Below are 18,875 nucleotides of genomic sequence, written 5' to 3'. Positions count from 1 at the left end.
CTGATATACTGTTACTCTTTTATCTGGTCTTTGTGTGGCCATGAGAATTGCCCTGAAAGAAGCTGTGATAAACAGACAACAGAGGCTGTTACAGATTTAAATTCAGTTTAGTCCTCTAATCAACTTATTTTATGAGGTTTAATTTAAATTGTACTTTTTAGTCTCAAATTAGTGCTTTGTAGAATATCACTTTCGCTTTTTCGACTTATTAAACACTTATTAACCCAAATCAACTCAGATACAGCTATAAAACGATCAATAGCCAAAACCTAAATGGATCAAAGTGCTGCCAGTTACACTCTAACAATGTGTAGAATAAGGTAATAGTTCATGTTCAATAGTTCAAGTAATTTGCTACATACAGCTCTGGATAAAAATAAGAGAGCACTCTGAGCATTATGAGTTTCTTTAAATTTTACCAAATTGAAAAGCTCTGGAATATAATCAAGAGGAAGATGGATGATCACAAGCCATCAAACCAAACTGAACTGCTTGAATTTTTGCACCAGGAGTAAAGACATAAAGTTATCCAAAAGCAGTGTGTAAGACTGGTGGAGGAGAACATGCCAAGATGCATGAAAACTGTGATTAAAAACAGAGTTTTTCCTACAAATATTGATTTCTGAACTCTTAAAACTTTATGAATATGAACTTGTTTTCTTTGTATTATTTGAGGTCTGAAAGCACTGTATTTTTTTGTTATTTCAGCCATTTCTCATTTTCTGCAAATAAATGCTCTAAATGACAATATTTTTATTTGGAATTTGGGAGAAATGTTGTTTGTAGTTTATATAATGAAACAACAATGTTCATTGCACTCAAATATATACCTATAAATACCAAAATCTGAGAAACTGAAGTGGTCTCTATTTTTTCCAGAGCTGTAGTGGTGATAAAAAGTGTTTATTGTGGATAATAACAATACAATTCCACACAACAGACCCCCAATTATATACTAATAAAGATCACACAAATTAAAGAATAATTCATAATTTACGAATGCCTTACACATTCAGGATTTATTAAGCAAAGAACAGGACTTTCATAAACTCACAATTTGTGTTCTTTAAAATAAAGTTTTACCATGTATGTATGAATCTTTTCTCCGGTGAGAAAATAAGTGTAATAAACATGTCAATAACAAAATTATTAAATTAATGTGTTTGAAGAGAGACATTCATATAGCAAATATGGGAATAAGAGGGAAGATATCAGGCCTGTAAGAGACTCTAAAAACTCTAAATAAATTAAAAGTCAGTTTTCTTTTTTATATAAAATACTTTTTTAAGAAACTGGTCGAAGGAGTATGTGTTTAAGTGTATTTTCTTTGTTCTTTTTTACTCTTAAAAAAGTAAACTCTAATTTCTATCCTAATACTCCTTCAAGTAATACTCTAATTCTGGAAGGAGCAGTTGGATGAGCAGGTGTCCACAAACTGTAGTATTATGATGTTTAGATACAGAATTTAGGAAAGTAGTATTATATTAGTGGTTAAATATTAATATATATATATATTTTTTTTATTTCATTTTTACAATAAATTCCTAGCAATATAAGTGTGTGTGGATTCATACTTTGTGTTTGTTAGTATATGCGTGTGCGTGTGATTATGTGTGTGGTCGGAGAACAGCTGTTTTCCGGTTCTGTAAGTGTAGAGGAAATTTCTCTGAATAAACAATAAGTGAACATCCTGCGCTGCTGGAGGAAATCTGAGACAGACCCTCGCTGTCCAGCACGGATAATTACACCCCACCATCACAAAGCTTAGCTTCTTTAGCTTTAGCACTGGAGCTGCAAGGCTAATGCACCCAACCAGTAATAGAAACATTTGCATTAGCCAGTTAGCTTTAGCTAATAAATCACTAAATCTTCAGTGTACTTAAACAGTGTGTTAATGTTGAGTAATATTCTGAAATATAGAGTTGTTTGGGTGTTTTTTATAATGATAGCATACCAATCTTCAAACCAAACAGCACAGTGGATTATGAGTGTTTCATATCTGCTAGGCTCATAAATAGATTATTTGTAGATTATTATTGTGGTGCTTCGAGAACTTGTTATTGTGTGACTGTTATAATCTTTTATTTTGTACTAATAATATGTGTTATATTTTGGACACCCCAAAGTAGTCCAGTATATAGTGAACAGTGCACTGTTTCAAACACAGCTGGTGGTTTTATTGTTGGTTAGTTCTGACAGGGGTGGTTTAAAAGTAGGCGTGGTCAATATGGACCTAAAATAATGACAATATTACAGAGCATTTTTTGTGATAAGGATATACTGGCGATTTGAAAAAAAAAAAAAAACACATAAAAATATTTTTAAATAATTATTTAAAAAACACACTTTTCCAACAAAATAAAAATGTTAATGCAACGGTTTAGTAACATTTAGTAGAATTAAAAATAATTGTAATATTTGCCTTCATTGTAACAATATCAGTAACTTTGATTTTGTGTAACTCTGATTTTGTGTAAAACAATAATAATAATAATACAAAAAATATATATTTAACATAAATGCAATATTACCACATAAACTAATACTAAAGTACTGAATCTTTTTTTTGTTTTGTTTTGTTTTTCATTTTCTCCCCAAGAGCGCCATCTACTTATCCTGAGAGAGCAAGGCTAATTGTGCTTTTTCAGGGCTCTGGTAGCCAATGGCAAGCTACATAAACAGGATTCGAACCAGCAGCGCACTCTGAGCCCCCCCAAAAATACTTGTAAAGCTTTATAGTAGATAGCAAAACAAATACAAAGTAAACTGCATTTAATATAAAAAAACACTATTATCTCAATATGTTTTTGTATCATAATAAATAATATATATTTTAAGTATTTCAGTATTTTCACCAATGTAATAAGCAACCCATATGTAAAAATATTCCAAATTATTTGATTTTAAAACCTATTTGAAAATGTCCTGCTTTCACCCTGTTCCTCAATCTCAGCACTGCAGTTAAATTAATGTGTTTAAAAAGTCCAGCAGCACTGCTGTGTCTGAGAATGTTTTGTGTGAGGTTTATGGTATGCTAAAGGTTTGAGGTGGGGCTGCACATTATTGGATATACAGCAATGTGTTAAGCAACATTACATGTGTAGGGGAGGCGACAACAGGCCTATGCCTTGTCCTCCTAATGCGTATTCCGTCTAACCGGTACTTTTAGATGAGACTTAGGTGAGACACTAATTTAAACTAATCTGACTCCATTTATAATTATCAACTAGGTAAAGATTAACTGTTAACTATTAATAGTAGCACATCTACTAAGATTAGAGTCTATCTAATAAAACTAGGTCTTGTTAAATAGTTCAGTGATAGGAGATATGGGCATAAAAGCTAGACACCAATACTACATAACATGTGAGAACAGCCTGATACCTGGGTTGAGATGTTCAGCGGTCCAGAACTTAGTCTACACTAGCGGTTACAGAACATAACACTCAATCTTATCTATTTCCCTCAGAGGTTAGAGTGTGGCATAGCCAACAAAACTACATAACATGTGAAAACAGCCAGGCACCTAGGTTGAGATGTTCAGCGGTCCAGAACTTAATCTAAATTAATAGTTACAGGACATAACACTCAAACTTCATATTCCCCTCAGCGGTTAAGAGCTTGGTATAGCACCCAGTGAAACTCACTATATAACTATGAAAGTCTAGAAACTTAAAGAATCTCAGACTACAGACCTCTTTGGCTCCTAGGCTTACTAGGAAAAAGACTCAACAAAGTAATTGCTACAGATTAACAGTTAGTGGTTTATTGTGACCTTAATTGACATATGTAACAATGTAACAATATTCCTAAAGTAATCTAAAGACAGATCTAAAGATAACAGTTAAGAATAGTGCACAGTACATTTGAAATACAATGTTGTATGGTATATTTGAAGTGATGGTTACATGCAGAGCATGGGAGGTCTCATACTACCAGACAAACTCAGAGAGTAGGTCTTTGTGCTTTCCTTAAATATCCAACCAGAACATTACACCTCAGATTTACATTGAGATTGGAATTTGGCACTATTTACCGACTATCACCACCATTTGTTCATCATGGCCTTTGATCATCACGGGGCAATCCTAAACCCATCAGGAGCAGGAAGGGGAGTGTCTCTCCAGAATGGAGACATTTCTCCCAAAGTTCAGAGATGTTTTATTAAGGTTATCTTTAACATTTCTTCATTGAGACCATTGTACTTCTCACACTGAGACCATTAAAATGATACCAAACACAAAGACATTCACATTTCATATTAACAAGATACATTTCAGATCCAGCATTTAAAAAGATTCTTCAGCTCAGTAGACATCCTCAAGCAAGATGGTCAGTTGCCCTTTGGCCCCATCTTCAAGCAAGAGGTGTTAACTGCCCTTTTGGCCAGGCTTCATGATTTCATTTGATTAACAACACAATGCCCGAGGTGAGGAGCGGAGGTGTGCAAAGACAATTAGGGTACCCCATGGAATAGCCTTACAGATTCCCCCCTTTTGGCCCCTGAGAGCCAATCAAAGATCACGGGGGTCAATTCCAATTCAGTCCATACCCCATCCCAGGTCTACTCCTGCAGTCTTTGTGAAGTTGACAGCTGCAGGGGCTGGGCACGAAGTGTGTGGCTTTGCAGAGTGAACGAAGAGCACATCGGACATAGCAACACTGGATCAGGGTGACAGTGAATGTGACCATACTTGCAATACACATCCTCTGAACACCCAATCCCACCCAGTGTAAGTGTACTGAGCCGAGTGTGTAGATGAACTGGGCAGGATCTCAGCAGTCTTCTTGGCCAGGTTCGTCTGTACCTATGCTTGGGTGATGTGATAATCCATATTTATAATGGTATGTTCAACTAAGCCCATTGTTTCTGTCAGGGCACAAGTGTTTTCCTCATAAAAGGTGTCGTTCCACCAGGGAGAAACATCCAAGTGATCTCTAGGCAGAAGCTGTGATTTGCCTGACAGGTCAGACCACTGTAGGTGAAAAAGTTCATTTCCATGCAGAGATTGGATGCTGATCAGCCTTGAGTTGTTCTGTGAAAAAGTTTTAAGAATGTTACAAGTACAAAGAATGTAACTAGTAGTCTCATGACAGCAAATGCAAGAAGTGAACAAGGTCTCAGTGTTTTCTAAAGTCATATACCCCACAATGTGGTCCCATTTTATTACTTGATTCTTCACCACAACCTCTATGGAGTTAATTGTAGTGGAATTTCAAAAAAAATCTGTTCTGGGTGGATAAATGAGAAAGTTACAAAGAATCCAATACAAACAGTGCACTTAGTGCTAATATACATTGTAAAAGAGGATAACAATTCAGCATAATTAATATCCTTCATATATATAGACCGCCTGTGTAGGTCCAAAGTTTCAATCTAATTATTTAGGACATGCTTAGGGTTCTTTTGCAGATGAAGGTTCCGGATTTCTTGGCTGGGTTGGTCTTCTGTGAAAGAAGTAAGGGTTAAAGAGCATGTCTGTGTACACTATATGTGTGAGATTGTATGTGTGCATCTATATGTGGCTATTTCTAGATCCTGTGTAGTAAGACTTTTTAGGATCCAGTCCATTATGCAAACTGATACACCAAATTCAAAATGCCAATTTTGGAATGTGGTGTGTTTTTTGGACATGTTGTAAGATTTTGGAAATTTGGTGGTTATATTCTGAGTGGGGAGATGGGTGGATCCCTCTCTATAACAATTTCTGTTGTTACAAATTGGTTCCGGAGCTACTCCGGGGAGCCATATCACTGACTGCATTATTGGAAGTGTGATGTGAGGTGTGGATGGCTCCTTGTAATATTTCCATACCCATCTCCCACACTTGACATTACAAGTGAGAAAGGCTCGCCGGCCCAGGTAACTGTTTTCTTGTCCGGACACTCTCCTGGCATCTGGATCCATGGAATGGCAGTGTGAAAACCTGGGTACATACAACAAAGACAACAGAGAGATTTGAGATCAATGTACAGTCTGGTTTGGCCTGGCACATTGCCAAGCACAGAACTTTCAGTCTCTGACTTTGGTTCACAAAAATGGGGCTGTCCGTGTACTTCTTTTGGCTGGTGTGGTAAGATTCTGTCATTAACTGTTGTAATGTCACAAATGTTAATGTCAGTAAGCCACTGCACAAACTTCTGTGCTGAAACCCCTTTGATTTTTCTTTGTAGCAACATTTGAACTGGCATATGCACCCTGTGCACTGCAACAGACTGGAAACCAACAACAGGCTCCGTTGTGGTCAACATCCAATGAACTGCCAGGACTTGCTGTGTGCATAGATCAAATTCAGTTTCTATCACAGACTTTCTTTGACTGTAGTACACTACTGGTCTAAGCTTTCCCCCATGTTCTTGAGCTAATACACTGCCATGGGTATTCTTGTGTGTGTCAATTTGAATGTGGAATGTTTTGGATGGACTGGGCAGGCCTAAAGCTGGCACAACACATAAAGGCTCTTGTAGTTCAGTGAAGGCATTTTCATGTTCAACAGTCCAGTCTTGTACTTCAGAGGGTTTCAATTTGCCTTTTGACAATGCATATAAAGGTGTTACGACACCTGAAAAATTTGGGATGAACTCGCGAAGAAAATTAGCAGTTCCTAACACCTTTTGGAGCGAGTTAAGTGTGTCTGGTCTTGGCAGTTTAGCAATGCATTTGTGTCTATCCTCTGTCAGTGCACAGTGGTTTTGGGGTAACGTGTCTCCTAAGTATTGAGCCTCATTTTGTCCAATCTGTGCTTTCTCCTCATTTAGTTGAAAACTCACAGCTCCCCAAGTCTGAATGACATTATCCACAAGGTTTAAATGGTCATACAACGGACCTTTTGTCTCAGGTAGGATTTCACCTACATAGCTAGTTACCTCTTCTGTGCTATCACACGGACTGAGAATTTCTGAAGCATCCTTGTGGAATGCTTCTGGACTAATGTGTTGTTCTTGACACTTTCTTTGCCATGTAAATTGAGTTTGGTTTATGGGAGACGCAAGTTTCCCTTGGTCTTTTGGGTAAAGGGACAAGAAGCCATTTTTGATATCCAAACCTGAAGACAAGGCATCAGGTCATTGAATTAAAATTGTGGCTGGGTTGGCTACATTTGGCGTTGCTTGAGATAGCCCTTTTGGCACTGGTAAACGTGGTGAATTTGTGACTGGGCCGCATTTTCTGACTATACTCCTAGTTTCTAGCTCTTTGACAGTGCCGTGTTGAGAAGCTTCTGCTTCTGGTTTGATTTTGTACTGTTTCTGTGGGGGAGGTGAATTTCCTTCAATGCTGACCTCAAAGTCAGTTAGGTCACAATCATGCTCATGATTGGCCCTTGTGTCACTTTGTTTTTGGATCAGCTGTTGCACTGGGTCAGTTGTGGAAATGGACATAATGCTAGCACAGGACTTGTTCTTTGAAGTCTTATCTGTGCAAATCTCAATCTCTTTTTCCAAGCAATGAATAATAAAGCCATGCTTTTGCATTATGTCCATGCCCAACACTGTGCCCTCCCTGTTTTCTGGTAAATACCAAAATTGTTCAGTCAACACTATTGAGCCTAAGTCGAGTCGAGTTGGTTTTGTACGGGTGGCTGTCATTAGCTCCTTGCCTATCCCTTTGATTTGGATGGTTTCATTAGTTAATGGAAGTGGTATGTTTGTGCAGGAGCAAACTGCACCGGTATCAATCAAAATGTTCACTAATCGGCCTCCAAGATTAGATTTTATCTTAACGCGATTGTCACTAGGACTGACACTCCCAGCTTCAATGGAGGCCACGCACCCCTATGGTTTACCCATCCGATCTATAGCAGTTAGCACCTCTTTGTAAGGACTGTCCTGCACCTCTGTGTAAGGACTGCCCCTCCTTGTGTTTTTTGCCTTGCTTGACTTTGGACAGTATTTTGAGTTTGGGCAAAATGCTCCCCTAAACTTAGATATTCCCGATTGACTGATTGGCTGAGTTTCATCGCGCAGTTTAAAACAGTGTTTTCTGTCATGCCCATGTCTCTTACAGTAGCTACACACGATAGCATCACTATTCCCTTCAGCTTTCCAATGGGCTGCAGCTATGGGTTGTGTTTTGTAAACTTTTGATCTTTGTTCTATTTTTGTGGCCCATTCAATCAGTGCATTGTATGTGTTGTGTGGTGGGTCTCCACCTAGAGCTAATGCATTCTGAATTTGTGGCCCAGCATTGCTTCGCAGCATCTGCAGTAAAATTTCATGGTCACGGTCACACTCAGAGACTCCACTATATTCTCTAAATGTTACCCACATGCGCTCTGCAAACGTCTCAAATGTTTCCATGTTGGTCTGTTTGTTGTCAATAATTCTGTGCCATTCGGCTTTTGTTGGCCCTCGCAATTCAAGCAAGTTTTCTTTTATTCTGTTATAGATGTCACTGGTAGTTTCTCCTGGGAGACGAATTAGAATGTTTCCTGTTCTAAGATCATGTGACATTTTTGGTTGTAGCTCTTGGGGAATGGTGAGCAAGATTATTTGCCATACGTCGCGGGGTTCTAGGTTGTAAACGGACGCCTGTAGCATTATCCTGTCCCAGTAACTCTGAAATGGGCCTCGACGAGGCATCATGCCAACTACTTCTTTGTGTTTGGAACATTCATCACACGAAAGGGCTCGAGTGATGGTGGTAACGTCATTATTTGCATCCCTCACAGTTTTGACAACGGACACTTTAACGGTAGAATTTCTAGATGTGCCTGTTTTTGAACGGGTGATAATTGGGCTTTGGTACACGTGAGTTTTATTACGCTTTCTCAATTGAGAATTGCATTGGGGTCTATCTTCATCGTCCTCTTCATCTAATGGATATCGCAGACTTGCTTCACACATTTTGTTGTTAGAGATCTGACAGGTTTTAGAGAGCTTTGTAACAACTGCAATATCCTCATCCTCACTATCATCTGTGGTCCTACTCATGCCAGTTGAGCTAACTGCAGCTTCTCTAATGGCTGCTACGGGGAAGCCTGCATTGTTGCAGTAATCTTCCAGTGTGGAAGTGTAGCGCTTGTCTAAGTTCAGTTTTTGTCTGAGTTGTTTGATTTCAGATTCCATTACCTCACTTTGTCTTGCCCAGCTATGTTTTTCATAATCAAATGCGTCAATTTGTGCCCTCAGCTTTTCGATTTCTGTTGAGCGCATTGTCTCTAAGCTTTGGATGTTGTTTAAAACACGCTCACCTTCGGCTATTGTTTTTAAATCATTGCGTCTAAGCAACCATACAATTGCGGCAGGGAGATCACGAAATTTACTTTTATGTTTTAGTTTGACGCCTTCTGTGCAATACCAGTCAAGGATTTCGCTGTTATCCAACCTTAAATTTACACCATGGTCGCGCAAACGAACTAGGGTCTGGTGTAGTTGATCGCCACATGTTTCCATTAATTCCTCATCTACACTCTCATATCCCTGTCTTAAGTGTTTCTTGACTGAAAGTTTTCCCCCCATCGGATTTCTACGGTCTCCGATCTACCAATGGATATACCGATCCGTTCTACTGTATGTGTCTATATGGGGTGCAATTAAACTCTCCCTGAAGCTGAGAAAAGAAAAAGGTTGTACTCACCAGAACAGCTTGAAGAAAAGAACCAGTTCAAACCTCATCGCGGGTTGTGCCGGAATAACGTTGATCACTTGCAGTCCTTGCAATTCTTGTGATATCACGTCGGGCTCACCACTTTGTAGGGGAGGCGACAACAGGCCTATGCCTTGTCCTCCTAATGCGTATTCCGTCTAACCGGTACTTTTAGATGAGACTTAGGTGAGACACTAATTTAAACTAATCTGACTCCATTTATAATTATCAACTAGGTAAAGATTAACTGTTAACTATTAATAGTAGCACATCTACTAAGATTAGAGTCTATCTAATAAAACTAGGTCTTGTTAAATAGTTCAGTGATAGGAGATATGGGCATAAAAGCTAGACACCAATACTACATAACATGTGAGAACAGCCTGATACCTGGGTTGAGATGTTCAGCGGTCCAGAACTTAGTCTACACTAGCGGTTACAGAACATAACACTCAATCTTATCTATTTCCCTCAGAGGTTAGAGTGTGGCATAGCCAACAAAACTACATAACATGTGAAAACAGCCAGGCACCTAGGTTGAGATGTTCAGCGGTCCAGAACTTAATCTAAATTAATAGTTACAGGACATAACACTCAAACTTCATATTCCCCTCAGCGGTTAAGAGCTTGGTATAGCACCCAGTGAAACTCACTATATAACTATGAAAGTCTAGAAACTTAAAGAATCTCAGACTACAGACCTCTTTGGCTCCTAGGCTTACTAGGAAAAAGACTCAACAAAGTAATTGCTACAGATTAACAGTTAGTGGTTTATTGTGACCTTAATTGACATATGTAACAATGTAACAATATTCCTAAAGTAATCTAAAGACAGATCTAAAGATAACAGTTAAGAATAGTGCACAGTACGTTTGAAATACAATGTTGTATGGTATATTTGAAGTGATGGTTACATGCAGAGCATGGGAGGTCTCATACTACCAGACAAACTCAGAGAGTAGGTCTTTGTGCTTTCCTTAAATATCCAACCAGAACATTACACCTCAGATTTACATTGAGATTGGAATTTGGCACTATTTACCGACTATCACCACCATTTGTTCATCATGGCCTTTGATCATCACGGGGCAATCCTAAACCCATCAGGAGCAGGAAGGGGAGTGTCTCTCCAGAATGGAGACATTTCTCCCAAAGTTCAGAGATGTTTTATTAAGGTTATCTTTAACATTTCTTCATTGAGACCATTGTACTTCTCACACTGAGACCATTAAAATGATACCAAACACAAAGACATTCACATTTCATATTAACAAGATACATTTCAGATCCAGCATTTAAAAAGATTCTTCAGCTCAGTAGACATCCTCAAGCAAGATGGTCAGTTGCCCTTTGGCCCCATCTTCAAGCAAGAGGTGTTAACTGCCCTTTTGGCCAGGCTTCATGATTTCATTTGATTAACAACACAATGCCCGAGGTGAGGAGCGGAGGTGTGCAAAGACAATTAGGGTACCCCATGGAATAGCCTTACACATGGTATTAGAAACGCACTCTGTGTGTCTATGATTGAAGTTAAATATAAATATGATCTGTCTCCAGGAAATATGTAATGGAAAATAATAACAGTGGGAAATTTTCTTTTATATGAAGCAAATTGTCGCATGATGTGTATGATTTAATTTTCCTTTTGTGACTTTTTGCTTTCAGCGATCTCACTATTACGCATGCACACATTGTAATGGCTCTGCTGAAACGATACATTGATATATTGTGCAGCTGTAGTTTGTGTGTAGTGTGTTTATCGCTTTGATTTACTGACCAAACAAAGCTAATTCGAGTAAAGGTGTTGTAATGCAGCGTGACAGACTGTGTACACTTTTTTAATATACCTTCATCTGATTTCCTTCAGCATTTACCCAGAGATCACATCAGACGGACAGCGGCAGGAGTACAAGCGTGAGTTTGATGCGGACCTGCGGAGGTACAAACAGATCTGCGCGGAGATGGACGACATCAACGATGAGTTAAACAAGCTGAGCCGAGAGCTGGACACGCTGGACGAGGGCACGACCAAGTACCAGGCCAGTGTATAAATTTGCATACAAAAAAACTTTAATCATTGGGAAGAATTAACTAATTACCTGTACTGGTTAACTGGCTCCTTGAGTGACCAGCATTTGAGTGTTTGTTGCATTTGATTTGTTGGGCATGCTGGTCGATCAGCTTGTTGAAGCCAGGCTTGCTGGTCAACCAGTGTGGTTATGCTGGTCAGATTAGTTGTTTAAAGTAGAACTCCGGTGTAAAATTGACTTTGGGTGTAGTTAAACATGATAAAAAGTACTTATTTTTGTTGAATAGCCCACCTCCACTCTCCTACAGCTTTCTAAGATTCAGTAATTTTGCCCAGCACTCTGTATCGCTTTTTACACCATTATCCAGGCTCAAAGTAGCTCCTGCAGTCATACGACAGGAGTCAGGCTATGCGTAGTCTATGTATATATGTCTGTCATTATCAGTACAGTGATGGTGGCTCCAGGAGCTACACAGAAGCTCTATGGGATGTAAACAGCGATTTTCAGTAAGCTTCTTTTTTTCTGCACTTTTAAAGTTATTTTTGCATCAGTTTAAATGTAAGGGCTCTCCAGATCCTACCAAGGAGGTGTGGAGCTACTTTGAGCCTGGATAACGGTGTTATGCCCCCAAATGGCCGTTGTACAGAGTGCTGGCCAAAAAACACAAAATTACTGGATCTCAGAAAGCTGTGGGAGAGCAGAGGTGGGCTATTCAACAAAGGTTTTATAAACAATAATGTTTTACTACACCAAAAGTCAAGTTTAAACTTTAAAATTTAATTTTTTTATTATATCTGTTATATCTGCTGCTATTATTTCTCCTGTTTAGGCGGTGGCAGAGGAATTTAACCGGATAAAGGATATGAAACGGGTAAGTGCTTCAAGTTCGTCTTCAATCTGTTTTCCAAATATTATAATATTTCCCTGTTTTCGTCCTAGTTTAATCATTGCCTATCCAGTACTTCCTATAAACACACTGCTACCAGCACTGGGAGGGTAAAGGTTAGCACTAGTGTGACCAATTGCAATTAACCACACTTCTTCCTGAATGAAAGTAAGAGTAGCAAAATCTAAATTTTCTGATCTCAACGGTGGTAACACTGTGTTTCCATCACTAAATAAAACGTGTTGTTAAGAATTAACAAAATTTTGGGATATGAACCACGCCTCAAGTTCCCAAGCTCCTCCCCCTGGTCCTGTATATACCTCCCAGGTGCTCCTCACCTTCGTGACTTTCGACCTCGCACCCGGCTCCACCCCATCACCACCCTCATCTTCATCACTCACCTAACTATGGGGGGGGGGCCTGGCTTGAGAACCATCTCAAGCTGTTCTGAACTGTACCCCAAGTAACATCATCACAGTTCCCCTCCCAGCATTGTGTAGGCGAGGTTCATTATAGCAAAATCCAGGTTAAACAGGTTAAAGTTGGCAGATTAATCACATGTGCATTAACACTGACACTCATTAGCACCTTCCTTTAGTCTCCTCCTGAAACACATGAGAAGCTCTACTGTATCTTCTCAAACTGCTGCACAAAACATCTTTAAAGCTCAACATGCTGGGAGGAGAACACTCACTACTAATTTTGTTATATCCGTCCTACCCACCAAGAGTGAGAGTGAGAGGACAGTTATACTAGGCAGTGAACCTGTGACCTCCTGACGGCCAAGCCCCTTTAAATAATTAATTGAACTCAATCTGATCATGATAATTTACAATATCGGTATCTGCCACAGTAAAATATTATTTTTCAGTGACAGGCTAACTTTGACTAAACTTCTAAACTATTAATTTGTTTAAAAAAAAAAAAAAAGTTTTTGTAGTGTTGCTATGCAGTTGGTGTATGGTTGTGGTGAAATAACAGTACAACTCCCACTTTCACTGTGGAAGACAAGGTTTTAATTCCCTAGTCAGACAAGCAGGCAAGCAAATCTAAACCAGTATAAGTTGTTGGGTAAAAAAAAAACACTTTCCAACTTTTACAATTTCCTACCTGTGCATAAGAGTGTGAAACTAATTCTCTAAATGTGTTTAAGTTTGCTACGGGGCTATTATGGTATCTTAGACTGTTGCTAGGGTTTTCAAGTTAATGTTTTTTTTTAAGTATGCTGGATGGTTGCTGTGGTATTCCAGGTGGTTGGGAGAGTCTTTGAATTGCTCCTGTGTCCCAGATAATTGCTAGGGTATCACATGAGCTTGAGTTTGCTAGGTGGTTGCTGTGATATTCTAGGTGGTTGTCAATGTCAATGTAAATGGTGTTTTTTGGTATCCCAGGTGGTTTCTAGATTTAACCTTCTAGTGAATGTAACTGAGACTGCTAGGTGGTTGCATTGGTATCCTAGGTGGTTGCTAGGGTTTTACAGCGAACAAGTAATACATCTTGAAGGTAGCAGAAAGTTATCATATCTGTTTTTTCTTTTTAATACTGTTGATACGATAATTAAATAGAGTTGTTTCAAAATATAGAACCCTTCGCTAAAAAAGCGTAGGGTAGTATTTTTGCTTTTTTGGAAATAACACACTGTGCTGAAACACAGACAGACCGTCTGGATTGTGTAGGAGTGTTGAGACAGTGACTGTGTTGCTAACGGCGACGTCTGACACCTTTTCCCCCCCTGTATTTTACTTTCAGATGCCGGACTATCAGGACAAGAAGCTGCAGTGTCGCCAGCTACGCCACAAGCTCTTCCACATCAAGCGCATGGTGAAAAATTACGACTGAGCCCAGTCCTAAAACCTAAAACACCCCCCCGTTCTCTCCAGCACTCCTGGATCCAAAAAACGAGGACTGTAGGCCTCGCCAAAAAGCCTGTGTGTGTGTATGTGACTGTACAGCTTTCTGGATCAGAACATGCTCTTTCTGCAGCCTCGCCCTTCGCTAATCATTAACCGGCACCTGGGGGACTCACAGATCATAAACCAGACTGCACCTCTCACCTTTGTGAAGTTATTCTCTCTGCTGGGAATAGTTTTTTCCTGCTGTTCAGAAACTGCTGCTTGATTTTCCTGCTGCTGCTAAAGGCCCACTAAAGGCCCAGTGGCTTTTCCTGCTTTCACTGTGCAACAAGACCTCACCTAGGGAGGAATGATGAAGCTGCAAGGTCCACTAAAGCCCCACCAAACTAAAGCCACAACATCTTAAAGCCCTAAAGCTCTAGAGGGTGAGGTCCTAATAGCGTAACATCCCCCTCTAGTGTCTGGATTCAGCCCAGCTCTCACCACACCACTCATCTCCTCATCACTCACCACAGACATTAGCACAGTGTCTTTCTACTGACTCACTGTGGGGACTAGATATGGGTTTGTTTGTTTTTTTGTTTTTTCGTTTCTCGCCAATTTGGAAGACCAATTACTCAATCCCCCTTCATATGTTATCACCTATCACTTGTAATTCTGCCAACACTGGGAGGTTAAGGACGAGCAAACACTTTCTCTGATACAAGTAAAATCAGACTCTGCCTCTCGGATGAACGCAATGAATCCAAAGCTTTGATACTTCAGCCAACAGATGCCTGTGCCAGCCATCACAATGGAAGTGACGAGAGGAGATATAACCATCTACCTACCCAAAGAGGGCATGACCAACTGTACTCTCTCGGACTCCGGTAGCTGATGGAGAAAAGGAGAAGCAGGGTGATTTTTGCGTAGTCTAATTATATAATAGAATTGCTCTATTTTTTGTCCCAGTAATCTATCCATGTCCAAAAATATTGTCACAATACTTTTTTTTTCACATAAACCAACCGTTAAATACAGTTAAAATAATTATTTGAATGAATAATCAGAGTACATTCTGTTTTAAAGACTGATTTCCTTTTCCAATTTAAGTCTGAATTCCACAGTAAACCACTTCATTTTTATGTAAAGTGTCATCATGTTTAATAGTTCCCAATATATTTAAAACTACATATTTTAAAATACATTTGGTATACAAACAGTATATTTTGAAATATATTTTATTGAAATACGTGTCAATAAAATGTGACATAGTGTAATCTAGTCTATTACCAGGATCATGAGTCGCACACTTTAAATATGATTACAGTGGCAAGTGTACAGATGGGAATGTTGGTATTTTCAGTATGAATCACTCATATTTGGCACTAATATTCATCCTGCTGAGGTAGCGGGCCTGGTCCGTTCTGTTCTGTGGTGGTGCCAGGCCGTTGAACTGCCCCGTGAGGAAGTGGAGCACGGTGTGGTACGGGTGTGGGCAATGTCATCTACTCTGATAAGCCTGTGATACTCTGACTGTTTGTTTGTTTGTGATATGGCTGGAAATGAACTTTGGTTTGAGCTGGGTGATAAAAGCAGTGAGTAACCCGCCCGAAGTGAGAAACGCTGTGATATGTGACAGAGAGTGTGTGTGTGTGTGTGTGTGTGTGTTCTCTTGCTGCCGTCATTGTTGCAGGCAGTGCCAACATGCCTTAAGTGTTCTTCAGATAAGAATATAAAAAATTATCCAGCAGGCAGAATTCAACATTAATCATGTTAGCTTTTTCATTGCTAATATGACACAAGACAGTATATCCACGGATCCTTACAAATCTTTAATTAATTTAGCAAAAAATATTTACAGTGTTTTCTAAAATGTCCTCAATCACTTCCTGAAGGTCTTAAAATGCCAAAAACATTAAGGACAATTCTGTTTTTGTTTTCCATGCAAGTTAGCAAACACATTTAACTGCAGTCTGAATTAAGACGATACTGTAGATCCTGGGATCTAAATTTAACAAAAAACTGTTTGATAAACCAAGTTTTTCACTGTTTTCAGTGTAAGATATTAGTACAGAAATACATAAATTTTAAAAATACCGTAAAGTCTCTAAAGCTAACATTAGGGATGTGTTTTTAATAATTTTCTCATGGCAAAATTGGTCTTAATTTAGTCTTTAAGTGTTTTTAAGAAGTTTTTAAGTTTTTAATAATCCTACAATTAAATCGGCAGTTAGCTTTAGCTAATTATGCAACTTTTAAGAAAATAAAGCAGCCTATGTTTTTAAACTTAAGCTAACATAGCTAATAAAGCTAGCAAATAAAAGCTTACACCTGCCAATTAGCACAGTGCTAACTCATTCCTTTAACAGCTATAGCTAATGTACCTAACAAACAATAGATATTTATACCCCACAAGTTAGCTTTGTGCTAACTACTAGTCTGAAACATGACACACTTTCCTCAGAATGTGTGGAGGTGTTCAGTAATTCTATATCTCTAATTTAGCCTTTATTGCGCAGTTTCAGACACTGTGTTACTCACTGTTCTCTGATTAGCACAGATTTGTTTTTGTTTTGGATAACAGTGAGTTGTAAAATGTCAGAAACCACATAATTAAGTCTGTATTAGATATTACTAAACACCTTCACATGTTCTGAAAAGAGTCTCGTCTTTCAGACATGTATGTAGTTAGTTAGCTCAATGCTAACTGAAGGGATATAAGCGTCTGCTGTTAGCTAGCAAAATTAGCTAGCAGTGTTAGCTCTAGTTCTAATATGAAGGCTATTTTAGTTGCTAAAAACTAGCTTGAACTTTGCTGCTGCATCTTAACAAGCAAAACAAAATGCCAATAACAGCTAAAAACAGCTCATATGATCTTGTCAAACAGTTAATTTCACTAGAATAAGAAATTATAAAACAGAAGATGACTTTAAAAAGAAGAGTCACAAAGAAAAAACGTGCATTTCAAAAGAACAGCAGTATGTTCATATTGATTAATGCACTGAAATTTACAAAGTCACAAAATGTTATGCAAAATATGTTCTATACTATATTTGGTCAGAATGGAGTTTTAAATAATACACATTAATTAATTTAACAGACACAAGTGCCACAATTAACAGATTAGTGACCGGTATGTGTAAAAATGTATGTTGTAGAAAAAGTCGCTAAAATTGTCAATAGTCTTTTTTTTTTTTTTAAATAGACTCTGAAAAATGGCTAAATCTAGTAAAAAAAAAAGTGCTAAATTGGCAACACTGGCCATCACACATGTAGAACCTCTGCTGGCTGGTTGCAGTATGATCTGTAGCTCCGCCCAGCCCCATATATTTCAATTGCAAAACAGCTCCGCCCATTTCCATCTCATTTTTCTCCTCTAAACTGTCTTTCCATCTCTGGTGTCTAATTCCAGCAGTAAGCATTCCCTGTGCTAACAATGCCACATTTTAATTTCCCCCAGTAATCTGTTTTTAAACCTTTTTTGGGATTTAATACTGATGCCTGAAGCCAAGCTATTTTTTAAAGACTGAACAAACATGACTGTGGTTGAATTATTATTATTTTTTTCATCTCTACTGTCTGTAATCAATACTGATGTAGCTCTTAATCGTTTCATCTCATTGTATTTGATTGATGTTGATATGAAAATGTTTGAGTAATCACTGCCCTTTATTTCAGTACTAATCACAAGTCTATGCAAGATCATTTTTTTGCGTTTATTTTGTTGTTTATTTGTTTATTGACTTACGTTAGGGTTTATTCACATGCTTTGTTTGTTTTTTGTATTTTGTAAAAACTATATCCTAAAGGGCGTTTGTACATTGTTAATCAGTGTTTTGTTTTTTGTTATTGTTTTTTTTTTTTCTTTATTCCCAATTTTTTCATGTCACACACATGCGTACTGAAAATGATTTATGCTTTTTTTGTATCTTTCCAAATAAATTAAGTTTGTATTTTAAGTTTAAACTTTGTCTATTTTTGTAAATAGTGAAATACAGTAAACTATGTTATATCAGCCTAACTAAAGTACGTATAACTAATAGGCTTGTTCGACGTCTGCCTTGGTTCGGTGCATGTCCGTTAGTTTTTTTGTCCGAACTGCGCCTTTACTACGTGACGAAGACATCCGCCGTTAGTCCCGCGCGTGCCAGGCGGCTGCAGTTGCTTTTTTTTAAGCTGCGCGAGTTGAGAGACGCCCTGATGATGACAGGGGACAGAGCTCACTGCCCATTGGCTAGACGCTGTTTGCGTTCGTTCTAAAATATAAACATATATCTCTTTTCAACTAAATAATGCACATTATAATCATATGGTGATAATCTTTGTGTCAGTTGTCATTATATTACTGTAAAGCACTAAAATTGTATTTTATATCCTTGAAAAAGGTGGGGTTATTCCACCAAATACTGATTTCTGAACTCTTAAAACTTAATGAATCTTAATCTGCATCTTTTTTGTTATTTCTGCCATTTCTCATTTTCTGCAAATAAGTGCTCTAAATGACAATATTTCTATTTGGAATTTGGGGGAAATGTTGT

General features: G+C 38.4%; 1 protein-coding gene across 1 annotated transcript in view; it reads left to right on the top strand.

The window, feature by feature from the left end:
* The window catches only part of si:ch73-61d6.3 (occludin), a 51,233-nt gene extending 32,937 nt beyond the window's left edge, over positions 1-18,296 (top strand). Inside the window, exons 6-8 of the mRNA XM_022670849.2 lie at positions 11,454-11,625; positions 12,446-12,487; positions 14,252-18,296. Coding sequence (XP_022526570.1) covers positions 11,454-11,625; positions 12,446-12,487; positions 14,252-14,341 — 304 coding nt within the window. The 3' untranslated portion in view covers positions 14,342-18,296. The remainder of the gene's footprint in view (positions 1-11,453; positions 11,626-12,445; positions 12,488-14,251) is intronic.
* The last annotated feature ends 579 nt before the right edge of the window (positions 18,297-18,875 follow it).

This window comes from Astyanax mexicanus, chromosome 12 (assembly GCF_023375975.1).
Source record: "Astyanax mexicanus isolate ESR-SI-001 chromosome 12, AstMex3_surface, whole genome shotgun sequence".
NCBI lineage: Eukaryota > Metazoa > Chordata > Actinopteri > Characiformes > Acestrorhamphidae > Astyanax > Astyanax mexicanus.
Note: the sequence above shows the minus strand (reverse complement) of the source record. Positions and strands in the feature narration are given on the sequence as shown.